Source organism: Blennius ocellaris (genome assembly GCF_963422515.1).
Source record: "Blennius ocellaris genome assembly, chromosome: 6".
NCBI lineage: Eukaryota > Metazoa > Chordata > Actinopteri > Blenniiformes > Blenniidae > Blennius > Blennius ocellaris.
The window spans coordinates 25,229,646-25,242,145 of NC_137655.1; the positions used below are offsets into that span (position 1 = coordinate 25,229,646).

Sequence of the window (12,500 nt, forward strand, 5' to 3'; positions counted from 1 at the left end):
TCCTGCCGCACTTTGAAAACACCAAATGTGCATTTTTGATCATTGAGCCGGCGATTAATGGCCGTCGTTAAAGTCCTCTGAAATGTATTTTGTACGTTTCTACAAACTAAATGCTTTAAAAACTATGGACAAATTGCATGCTAGTGAGACAGTTTGTTGGTTTGGTACTTGATTTGATGAATCCAGACTGTAGACCAGGTTGTTTTCACTTCTGGAGCCACAACAACACAATTCTGCCTCTAATTGGCTGAACTGATCAAATAAGAGCAATAATCACCTTTAAATTACAACGTTATAGTTTTCCTTTGTTGTGACACAGTGTGTGATGGAAACGTCTATTTTCACAAAAACAAACAATTACTACTGAAAATGACTACAATCCCAACTGAAAGTCGATTTTAATGAACTTCTGGTGGAAAATACAAAGAAGTGTAATTGAACAAGTCTTCTCCTTTAGCAGTTGACAGCTAAAGGCTAACGCTAGTTCACTGGGTTCCACAGCAGCGTCACTGATACTCAGAAATAATGTGTTTAATGTGGTGGTTGTCTCTCAGTTCCACCCCTGGTCTTATGAAGTATCCTAGTAGTTTGTTGAGGCTGGTGGGGACGAAGGTTGCAAGGAAAGGAAACTTCTGTATGGTTGTTCTCAGCTAAACATCAAGAACCTTTTTTCACCAAACATGAAGCCGAGAAGAAGAATCCTCCAGAGCGGGAGGACAAAGACATCTGGACGCTTTGGTTCTCATGTTGATGAGTCAGTGAGAACACCGACGATGACGATGATGGTGATGATGAAGGTGTCAGTAAGGACAAGAAGGGGAAAAGCCTCTGTTGGATCTAAAATGAGTTGTTTATAGGGACTAAAGAGAGTTGCTGCTCCGTCATAAAGCCTCATCTGGACTCTGGTTGATGAGCAAAGCTACAATGTGGGTGTTGAGAAGTTGTGAGCAGAGAGGAAGAGTTGTGGTTTTGTTACGAGCTGGTGGTGGGAGGAGAGAAACCTGGAATAAACAGCTTTAAGTTGTGGGGCTGGATGAAGAGGGACGTTTGGGAGGACGGTGATGAAGTTCAATGTCTTTTCCAGACTGGCTGATGTTGAGGGAGGGCAGGAGAACATGTCTGGGTGAAACACAACATTGTGGAGTCCTTCAACACCGAGTTGAGCTGAACGGTGTCGAGTCACCGTGGCAGACGGAGCGGAGAAGCTGATTGGCTGAGCAGGACGACCAGGAAGCTGGTCCACACTGTCCATTGGCTGCAGGGCTTTAAGATCTGGAGGAAGGAGAAGGCAGAGGGCTGAGAGCCAGGGAGGGAGGGCTGGAAGGAGGAGAGAGAGAGAGAGCGAGGGAGAGAGAGGGGGGTGAAGGAGAGGACAAGGAGGGAGAGGGTGTCAGGCCAGTCAGAGGCTGAGGACTGGAAGAGTCAGAGAAAGTCGGGCTAAGGAGGAGGGCGAGAGCAGGAGGCAGCCTGGGGGAGAGAACGTGGCGAGGGAACAACCGACCAGGAGAAAGAAGCAAGAACAAAGCGAGGAGCAGCGAGTGAGAGACGGCGTGAAGGAGGAGTGACGCTCACACAGGAAGTGCTGCTGCTACAGAGCAGCAAACTACAGACCAAACTACCGTGAGAGGAGCTCAGTGACAGGAGCCCCTCCTCCTCCTCCTCCTCTCCTCCTCTCCTCCTCTCCTCCTCTCCTCCTCTCCTCCTCCTCCTCCTGCTGTTGTTGGTCTTAACTGGCAGTGTCTCACTGGGGCGCCACTACATCGCCATGTTCGAGTCCACGCAGAACGTCATGCTGAAGCCCACCGAGTCCTGGAGGGAGGCTCTGCTGGACACCCGCATCATAGACCTGTTCTTCACCGTGAGTACCTCCACCTACACCCTCCTCCTACACCCTCCTCCACCTACACCCTCCACCCACCTCCATCCTCCACCTTCACCCTCTACCCTCCACCTCCATCCTCCACCCTCTACCCTCCATCCTCCACCTTCACCCTCTACCCTCCACCTCCACCCTCTACCCTCCATCCTCCACCTCCACCCTCTACCCTCCCTCTATCCCACCTCCTCCTCCAGAGATCCAGCAGCTCATCACCACTGTTTTTCATTGTCGTGCACCAGAATCACATATTGTTGGAACTTTCTTTTCACAAGTTTCACTTTTCCCAGAAGAGCAGTTTGTCCAGGAAAGTCCTCTTTCTTCATGATGATGTACACGAGTTGTCCTCTCCCGTCTCGTCCCCTTCAGCTTGTCCTCACGTCTCACTGTGGTTTGTTTATTATCAACAGACCGTTTGTCTTCCTGTGTGGGTGGAGGGACGTAGTTTCACCTCCACTTTAGGGGCTTCTTGGATGCAGCATGAAGTGACCGTGTGCGTCTCTGCAGAGTGTCTCCGCAAAGCGTCTCTGCGGAGCGTCTCTGCAAAGCGTCTCTGCGGAGCGTCTCTGCGGAGCGTCTTTGCGGAGCGTCTCTGCGGAGCGTCTTTGCAAAGCGTCTCTGCGGAGCGTCTCTGCAAAGCGTCTCTGCGGAGCGTCTTTGCAAAGCGTCTCTGCGGAGCGTCTCTGCAAAGCGTCTCTGCGGAGCGTCTCTGCAAAGCGTCTCTGCGGAGCGTCTCTGCGGAGCGTTTTTGCGGAGCGTCTCTGCGGAGCGTCTCTGCGGAGCGTCTCTGCGGAGCGTCTCTGCGGAGTGTCTCTGCAAAGCGTCTCTGCGGAGCGTCTCTGCGGAGCGTTTTTGCGGAGCGTCTTTGCGGAGCGTCTCTGCGGAGCGTCTCTGCGGAGCGTCTTTGCAAAGCGTCTCTGCGGAGCGTCTCTGCAAAGCGTCTTTGCGGAGCGTCTCTGCGGAGCGTCTCTGCGGAGCGTCTCTGCGGAGCGTCTTTGCGGAGCGTCTTTGCGGAGCGTCTCTGCGGAGCGTCTTTGCAAAGCGTCTCTGCGGAGCGTCTCTGCAGAGTGTCTCCGCAAAGCGTCTCTGCGGAGCGTTTTTGTGGAGCGTCTTTGCGGAGCGTCTCTGTGGAGCGTCTTTGCAAAGCGTCTCTGCGGAGCGTTTTTGCGGAGCGTCTTTGCAAAGCGTCTCTGCGGAGCGTCTCTGCAGAGTGTCTCCGCAAAGCGTCTCTGCGGAGCGTCTCTGCGGAGCGTTTTTGTGGAGCGTCTTTGCGGAGCGTCTCTGCGGAGCGTCTTTGCAGAGCGTCATGTTATTGTTGCCGCCCGCTGAAGTAGACGTGTATTTTTGTGCCGTGACTGGTGTGTTGGAGGCGCCAGGGTGGAACAAACTGGTCAGCTCTTCCTCCACCCAGCATCCATCCATCACCAGACAATGCCCCCCCCCCCCCCCACCTGCCTGCTGTCATGGGTCATTTTCTGGAAAACATCATTCCATCTTGTGATTTTCTTTCATTTTCCTTGTGTGTTTAAAATACCTGCTGTCCACTTGTTTCCCCCACATGTTCACGACTTTGATTATCTTCATTGAAGTCAATATTTAGAGCGTCTGTTCTGTTCCGGCTGCTAAATGAGTCATTTGCTCTGCTTTTGCATCTGTCCTGTTATTGTACAATCAAAATGATTATTTCCACCCCTCGTCACCGTAGAGCTGATCAGTGCACCCAGCTCTTGTGTCTGCTGATATTGGAATCAACATTAAAATTGCTGGTTGCTTGATTTTAGTGTGAAAACGGATCAGAATATTTCTGCACTACTGTCATGAACAGAAAACTCCCTGTGGACGTGCAACAAGTCACACTGTGAGGTGGAGGGACTGAAAATGACTGGGCTGGAAGAACTTCTAGATTTCTGCTCCAGCTCTCAGTGGCAGTGATGCAACTTCACTGCACTTGATGTTTAACGGCTTCAGATTGAGAATATCAGCATCAGTCCAACATGAACATAGAGCCTGATAGAGCAGACTGATTAAACGTTTAGCCAGGCCTGAATGCTCTGATTGTTTTATGGGAAATGACAGAACAGGTCATATGCAGTCTGACAGGAGAAGGTCTGGATCGTTCAGTATCATCATGGAATCAGTTGATTTGTGTCCAAAAGCTGAAGCTGCTGCTGGTTAAAGGTGAGATTGTCTTCATCATCATGGCCGTCGTTCCACAGTGGACTGATCTGGAGCTAAAAGAACTCTGGTGTTCTAGCAGGTTCCCCTGATTATGTGAGACAGCAGTGATGTTGAAGATTGGATGGAATCCAGTACAAGAGTCTGGGTTAATTCCAGTTCCATGACTACCGAGGGGAAACTGCTGCCTCTTCCATAATACCAGCAAAACAGTTGTGATGCTTGATACGTCAAACCTATTGTAACCTTGAGCTTTGCTATATTACCTGCTGGGAGAAGTATTTGTTTTGTTGTGTGATCGTCACTGTGTTTCAGTACCATCGTTCTTCACTGACGATCTCAATGTGAGCTCCTCTACAACCTTCAGCCTGATTGTCCAGGCTCTTCAACAACCCAGTGATTGGCTCTCAGCAGTCGACGTCATCACTTCCTGTTCCAGTTACAGCTTGATTGAAACACTTGATTAGCTCGTCTTGGCAGTTTGACTCCAATAACAATTCTTCTCATTTTCCACTTGGTTCTCGTCGATGTGGGGATGTGAGGACATGAGACTGTGAGGATGTGAGACTGTGAGGACGTGAGACTGTGAGGACGTGAGACTGTGAGGACGTGAGACTGAGCACGTGAGACTGTGAGGATGTGAGACTGTGAGGATGTGAGACTGAGGACATGAGACTGTGAGGATGTGAGACTGTGAGGATGTGAGACTGTGAGGTCGTGAGGATGTGAGACTGTGAGGACGTGAGACTGTGAGGTCGTGAGGATGTGAGACTGTGAGGACGTGAGACTGTGAGGACGTGAGACTGTGAGGACGTGAGACTGTGAGGATGTGAGGACATGAGACTGTGAGGATGTGAGACTGTGAGGACGTGAGACTGTGAGGACGTGAGACTGAGCATGTGAGACTGTGAGGATGTGAGGACATGAGACTGAGGATGTGAGACTGTGAGGACATGAGACTGTGAGGACGTGAGACTGAGCACGTGAGACTGTGAGGATGTGAGACTGTGAGGATGTGAGACTGTGAGGACGTGAGACTGAGGACGTGAGACTGTGAGGATGTGAGACTGAGAGGATGTGAGACTGAGGACGTGAGACTGTGAGGATGTGAGACTGTGAGGATGTGAGACTGAGGACGTGAGACTGTGAGGACGTGAGACTGTGAGGACGTGAGACTGAGCACGTGAGACTGTGAGACTGAGGACATGAGACTGAGGATGTGAGACTGTGAGGATGTGAGGACATGAGACTGTGAGGACGTGAGGATGTGAGACTGTGAGGACGTGAGACTGTGAGGACGTGAGACTGAGCACGTGAGACTGAGCACGTGAGACTGAGCACGTGAGACTGAGGACGTGAGACTGAGGACGTGAGACTGTGAGGACGTGAGACTGTGAGGACGTGAGACTGTGAGGACGTGAGACTGTGAGGATGTGAGACTGAGAGGATGTGAGACTGTGAGGATGTGAGACTGTGAGGATGTGAGACTGAGAGGATGTGAGACTGAGGACGTGAGACTGTGAGGATGTGAGACTGTGAGGATGTGAGACTGAGGACGTGAGACTGTGAGGACGTGAGACTGTGAGGACGTGAGACTGTGAGGACGTGAGACTGTGAGGACGTGAGACTGAGAGGATGTGAGACTGAGGACGTGAGACTGTGAGGACGTGAGACTGTGAGGACGTGAGACTGTGAGGACGTGAGACTGAGGACGTGAGACTGTGAGGACTTGAGACTGTGAGGACGTGAGACTGAGCACGTGAGACTGTGAGGATGTGAGACTGTGAGGATGTGAGGACATGAGACTGAGGATGTGAGACTGTGAGGACGTGAGACTGTGAGGATGTGAGACTGTAAGGACGTAAGACTGTGAGGACGTGAGACTGAGCACGTGAGACTGTGAGGATGTGAGACTGTGAGGACGTGAGACTGTGAGGACGTGAGACTGAGAGGATGTGAGACTGAGGACGTGAGACTGTGAGGACGTGAGACTGTGAGGATGTGAGGACATGAGACTGAGGATGTGAGGACATGAGACTGTGAGGACATGAGACTGTGAGGACGTGAGACTGTGAGGACGTGAGACTGTGAGGACGTGAGACTGAGCACGTGAGACTGTGAGGATGTGAGACTGTGAGGATGTGAGGACATGAGACTGAGGATGTGAGACTGTGAGGATGTGAGACTGAGCACGTGAGACTGTGAGGACGTGAGACTGAGGATGTGAGACTGTGAGGATGTGAGACTGAGGATGTGAGACTGAGGATGTGAGACTGTGAGGACGTGAGACTGTGAGGACGTGAGACTGAGCACGTGAGACTGTGAGGATGTGAGACTGTGAGGACGTGAGACTGAGGATGTGAGGACATGAGACTGTGAGGATGTGAGACTGTGAGGACGTGAGACTGAGCACGTGAGACTGTGAGGATGTGAGACTGAGGATGTGAGACTGTGAGGATGTGAGACTGTGAGGACGTGAGACTGTGAGGACGTGAGACTGTGAGGACTTGAGACTGTGAGGACGTGAGAATGTGAGACTGTGAGGATGTGAGACTGTGAGGACGTGAGACTGTGAGGATGTGAGACTGTGAGGACATGAGACTGAGCACGTGAGACTGAGGACGTGAGACTGAGCACGTGAGACTGTGAGGATGTGAGACTGTGAGCACGTGAGGACGTGAGACTGAGGATGTGAGACTGTGAGGATGTGAGGACATGAGACTGTGAGGATGTGAGACTGTGAGGACGTGAGACTGTGATGACGTGAGACTGAGCACGTGAGACTGTGAGGATGTGAGACTGTGAGGATGTGAGGACGTGAGACTGAGGATGTGAGACTGTGAGGATGTGAGGACATGAGACTGTGAGGACGTGAGACTGTGAGGATGTGAGACTGTGAGGACGTGAGGATGTGAGACTGTGAGGACGTGAGACTGAGGACGTGAGACTGAGCACGTGAGACTGTGAGGATGTGAGACTGTGAGGATGTGAGGACGTGAGACTGAGGATGTGAGACTGTGAGGATGTGAGGACATGAGACTGTGAGGACGTGAGACTGTGAGGATGTGAGACTGTGAGGACGTGAGACTGTGAGGACGTGAGACTGTGAGGATGTGAGACTGAGGATGTGAGACTGTGAGGATGTGAGACTGTGAGGACGTGAGACTGTGAGGACGTGAGACTGTGAGGACTTGAGACTGTGAGGACGTGAGACTGTGAGGACGTGAGACTATGAGGATGTGAGACTGTGAGGACATGAGACTGAGCACGTGAGACTGAGGACGTGAGACTGAGCACGTGAGACTGTGAGGATGTGAGACTGTGAGCACGTGAGGACGTGAGACTGAGGATGTGAGACTGTGAGGATGTGAGGACATGAGACTGTGAGGATGTGAGACTGTGAGGACGTGAGACTGTGAGGACGTGAGACTGTGAGGACGTGAGACTGAGCACGTGAGACTGTGAGGATGTGAGACTGAGGATGTGAGACTGTGAGGATGTGAGACTGTGAGGACGTGAGAATGTGAGACTGAGGACGTGAGACTGTGAGGACGTGAGAATGTGAGACTGTGAGGATGTGAGACTGTGAGGACGTGAGACTGTGAGGACGTGAGGATGTGAGACTGTGAGGACGTGAGACTGTGAGGACGTGAGAATGTGAGACTGAGGACGTGAGACTGTGAGGACGTGAGAATGTGAGACTGTGAGGATGTGAGGACGTGAGACTGTGAGGACGTGAGACTGTGAGGACATGAGACTGAGCACGTGAGACTGTGAGGACGTGAGACTGTGAGCACGTGAGACTGTGAGGACGTGAGGACAGGATGTGAGGACGTGAGACTGTGAGGACGTGAGGATGTGAGACTGTGAGGACGTGAGACTGTGAGGACAGGATGTGAGGACGTGAAGACGTGGGGATGTGAGGACGTGAGACTGTGAGGATGTGAGGATGTGAGGACATGAGACTGTGGACGTGAAGACGTGGGGATGTGAGGATGTGTGGACGTGAAGACGTGGGGACGTGAGACTGTGAGGACAGGATGTGAGGACGTGAGACTGTGAGGACGTGGGGATGTGAGGACATGAAGACGTGGGGACGTGTTCTGTGTCGGTGTCACTTTCTTGTCTCGCTCTGGTATTTCTAGTAGCTCAACTGTTTGTTTGTGACGCCGCCACACTGTCAGCTGTGTGTGTGTGTGTGTGTGTGTGTGTGTGTGTGTGTGTGTGTGTGTGTGTGTGTGTGTGTGTTGTGTGTGTGTGTGTGTGTGTGTGTGTGGTTTAATGGCTCCTGTGCTGTGTCAGCTGCTGCGTCTCCTCGGCTGCAGGAGGTGACGGTGTTGAGTGTGTGTGTGTGTGTGTGTGTGTGTGTGTGTGTGTGTGTGTGTGTGTGTGTGTGTGTGTGTGTGTGTGTGTGTGTGTGTGTGTGTGTCAGGGACACGCGCCGTCAGGGTCAGTCCCCAGCAGGCCAGAGGATCAGAGCTCAACCCAGGATTAGGGGCCCTGTTAACAACCTCGCTAACCCAAACATCACACACACACACACACACACACACACACACACACACACACACACACACACACACACACACACGCTTCAATCCCATGTTGAGGGTCTCCGGGGAGTCTCTGTCCTCACTGTCCTCTGTCTCCTCTCTGTCCTCACTGTCCTCTCTCTCCTCTCTGTCCTCACTGTCCTCTCGCTCCTCTCTGTCCTCACTGTCCTCTCTCTCCTCACTGTCCTCTCTCTCCTCACTGTCCTCTCTCCTCTCTGTCCTCACTGTCCTCTCGCTCCTCTCTGTCCTCACTGTCCTCTCTCTCCTCACTGTCCTCTCTCTCCTCACTGTCCTCTCTCCTCTCTGTCCTCACTGTCCTCTCGCTCCTCTCTGTCCTCTCTGTCCTCCGTCCTCACTGTCCTCTCGCTCCTCTCTGTCCTCACTGTCCTCTCTCCTCTCTCTCCTCTCTGTCCTCACTGTCCTCTCGCTCCTCTCTGTCCTCACTGTCCTCTCTCTCCTCTCTCTCCTCACTGTCCTCTCCCTCCTCACTGTCCTCTCTCTCCTCACTGTCCTCTCTCTCCTCACTGTCCTCTCTCTCCTCTCTGTCCTCCCTGTCCTCACGCTCCTCTCTGTCCTCTCTGTCCTCCGTCCTCACTGTCCTCTCGCTCCTCTCTGTCCTCACTGTCCTCTCTCCTCTCTCTCCTCTCTGTCCTCCCTGTCCTCTCGCTCCTCTCTGTCCTCACTGTCCTCTCTCTCCTCTCTGTCCTCACTGTCCTCCCTGTCCTCTCTGTCCTCTCTGTCCTCTCGCTCCTCTCTGTCCTCACTGTCCTCTCTCTCCTCTCTCTCCTCACTGTCCTCTCTATCCCCCCCTGCCCCCCCCCCCCCCCCCCCCGATAATGTAGTTGTTGTTCATCATGAAGAGCGCTAGTAGTACTCCTGAAGGTTGGTAGTACTCCTAAAGGCTGGTAGTACTCCTGAAGGTTGGTAGTACTCCTGAAGGTTGGTAGTACTCCTGAAGGCTGGTAGTACTCCTGAAGGCTGGTGTAACTTGATATCAGTTACTTCTCTGATAAGTTGTTTGCTGCCGTGAAGAAATGTTTACGTTGTTTCTGTGTTTTGCTGGCAATGAGCCAAATGGTATCAGGTTGTTAAACATGCAGGTCATCCTTGTTAACTTGTTACAGTAATGCTAATATATTTCCTAATGCAAAATAGTTTTATCTTTTTAAAATATGCAGCAACAGTATTCAATGTATATAAACATTTCAATACTAACAGATGAAGGTAAATCCTCCTGGCTTTAGAACAGACTCACAACCTCAACCCATCAGACCAGGGAGGACGGACCAGGTGGAGCGCCAGAACCAGGTGGAGCGCCAGAACCAGGTGGAGCGTGAGAACCAGGTGGAGCGCCAGAACCAGGTGGAGCGCCAGAACCAGGTGGAGCGTGAGAACCAGGTGGAGCGCCAGAAGCAGGTGGAGCGCCAGAAGCAGGTGGAGCGCCAGAACCAGGTGGAGCGTGAGAACCAGGTGGAGCGCCAGAACCAGGTGGAGCGCCAGAACCAGGTGGAGCGTGAGAACCAGGTGGAGCGACAGAACCAGGTGGAGCGCGAGAACCAGGTGGAGCGCGAGAACCAGGTGAAGCGTGAGAACCAGGTGGAGCGCCAGAACCAGGTGGAGTGCAAGAACCAGGTGGAGTGCAAGAACCAGGTGGAGCGCCAGAACCAGGTGGAGTCAGGTCATGATTGATGGACCAGTGGGTCGTTATACGGGACTAAAGCCTCCAGAGCTACTGGACACAGCAAACACACGCTATTCTGGTGTCTTGTTTATATCTGTGCATTCATAACCTCATCCACATTCCTCATGAGGCCATGAGAGGCTTCTCAGATCTCACTGCTGTCCTACAGGGAGCGTTGGGTCAGCGGGGGGGGCGGCTCCACGGGGGGCGGCTCCACGGGGGGCGGCTCTGGACGGAATCAGGGTGATTTAGTGCAATATTGAAATCACAATTACACAATTATGTTTCTGAATTTATTGAACATGTTTAAAAAAAGACTTCTGTTAAATATATAAAAATATCTTGTAATGTAGGAGTAAAAAAATAAGCTGTTGTACTGCACTCAGTGTTTTGAAAACAAGAAATAAACCACTTCAGATGCTAATATAAACTACAGTAATGCATCATGTTGCTTTACATGACATGTTGGTACTTTGGCCTGTGAGAAACACGCGTCTCCAAAACCTTCACAAGCTGAGAAAAACACGTTTTCTACTTCATGGCAGTGCTTTAGCTGCTGCATGGAGGGTTTCTCTCTTGCTGGACTTCTTACAAACTGTTCCACCATCACATATACAAAGTTATTTACGTTAAGTACTGAGAAAGTTGAGCCTCCAGGGTTTTAATGCTCATAGCCACCGTTAGCATGACTTAGCTTTAAAATGACACGTAACCGAAACCAGTGGTGTAACACGCCGTTATTATCATAATCAGTATAGTTAGTGTACGGCAGGTATGGCAACAGCCAGCACACGCAGGAAACCATACATTCAGGACGTTTGGTGGAATTTAAAAGTAGCAGCGTAGCGCGATGTAGCTCACGTCTACGAGCTGCAGAGCAGTTAAATTGTCATTTCCTCTTTGGAGGGAGCCTCACAGTGGAGGGAGCCTCACAGTGGAGGCTACCTCACAGTGGAGCAGTGCTTCTCAAATGGTGGGGCGCGCCCCCCTGGGGGGGCGTGGTGGGGTGTCAGGGGGGCGTGAGGCGGGCGTGACTTTCAGTATTAGTGTCTTTATTCATGCTTGAAGGATTAAAAAAAGGGCCTCCAGCCACTAGGTGGCAGCAGTGCTCAAACTAATCAACAGGCTGCCTGTTCAACCATACAAAAAACAGGTGAGAGTAAACATAAAGCTAGTAAGAGCAGGAGATATGACGATGCTACGTCGCCCTTAGGTTTACCGTGAACACGTCGGGAACCAGGAAACACCCGTTTGTGTTTTATGCCTAAAAACTCTGGCAGCGGAGCATGAAACCAAATAAATGAAGACGGCACCTGGAGACCATACACCATACACCTGGAGGCCATACACCATACACCTGGAGACCATACACCATACACCTGGAGACCAGACACCATACACCTGGAGACCATACACCATACACCTGGAGACCATACACCATACACCTGGAGGCCATACACCATACACCTGGAGGCCATACACCATACACCTGGAGACCAGACACCATACACCTGGAGACCATACACCATACACCTGGAGACCAGACACCATACACCTGGAGACCATACACCATACACCTGGAGACCATACACCATACACCTGGAGACCATACACCATACACCTGGAGACCAGACACCATACACCTGGAGACCATACACCATACACCTGGAGACCATACACCATACACCTGGAGACCATACACCAGACACCTGGAGACCATACACCAGACACCTGGAGACCATACACCAGACACCTGGAGACCATACACCAGACACCTGGAGACCATACACCAGACACCTGGAGACCATACACCAAACACCTGGAGACCATACACCATACACCTGGAGACCATACACCCGTTATGTCAGTAAGCCACTGGAGTTTTTTCATGGTAAACTCCATGAGTATGGCCAACAAGCCGGTCATTTTGTCAGCGCGGCATCAGTAAACAAAAAAGCCGTTAGCCTCTTACAAAGTTGCCCACCACATCGCAAGGTGCATAAAACCTCACACCATAGAGATTTATTTTGATAATCAGGTGATTGTATGCAGAATGCTGGTGCCAGCAACTGATACAGTGGTTTATACAGATAAATAAATACATATTATCAAGTTCTCAATGGTAGTACAATTCGGGGGGGCCTGAAAAAAATTCTGTCATCTAGGGGGGGCGTGACAGAAAATAATTGAGAACCACTGCAGTGGAGGGAGCCTC

The 12,500-nt window shown here is 51.4% G+C and overlaps 1 protein-coding gene across 3 annotated transcripts in view; it reads left to right on the forward strand.

Moving 5' to 3' along the window:
• The window catches only part of xpo4 (exportin 4), an 82,889-nt gene that overhangs the window by 12,972 nt on the left and 57,417 nt on the right, over positions 1-12,500 (forward strand). For 2 of the 3 annotated variants that reach the window (XR_013936665.1, XM_080498634.1), the window contains exon 1: positions 1,455-1,858. Coding sequence is in view for 2 of the 3 variants with exons in the window: in XM_080498634.1 (XP_080354760.1) it covers positions 1,766-1,858 (93 nt within the window). In the remaining variant the exon portion in view is untranslated. Of the gene's footprint in view, positions 1-1,454; positions 1,859-12,500 lie in introns of those variants that run through there. The other variant, XM_080498636.1, reaches the window with a different exon arrangement.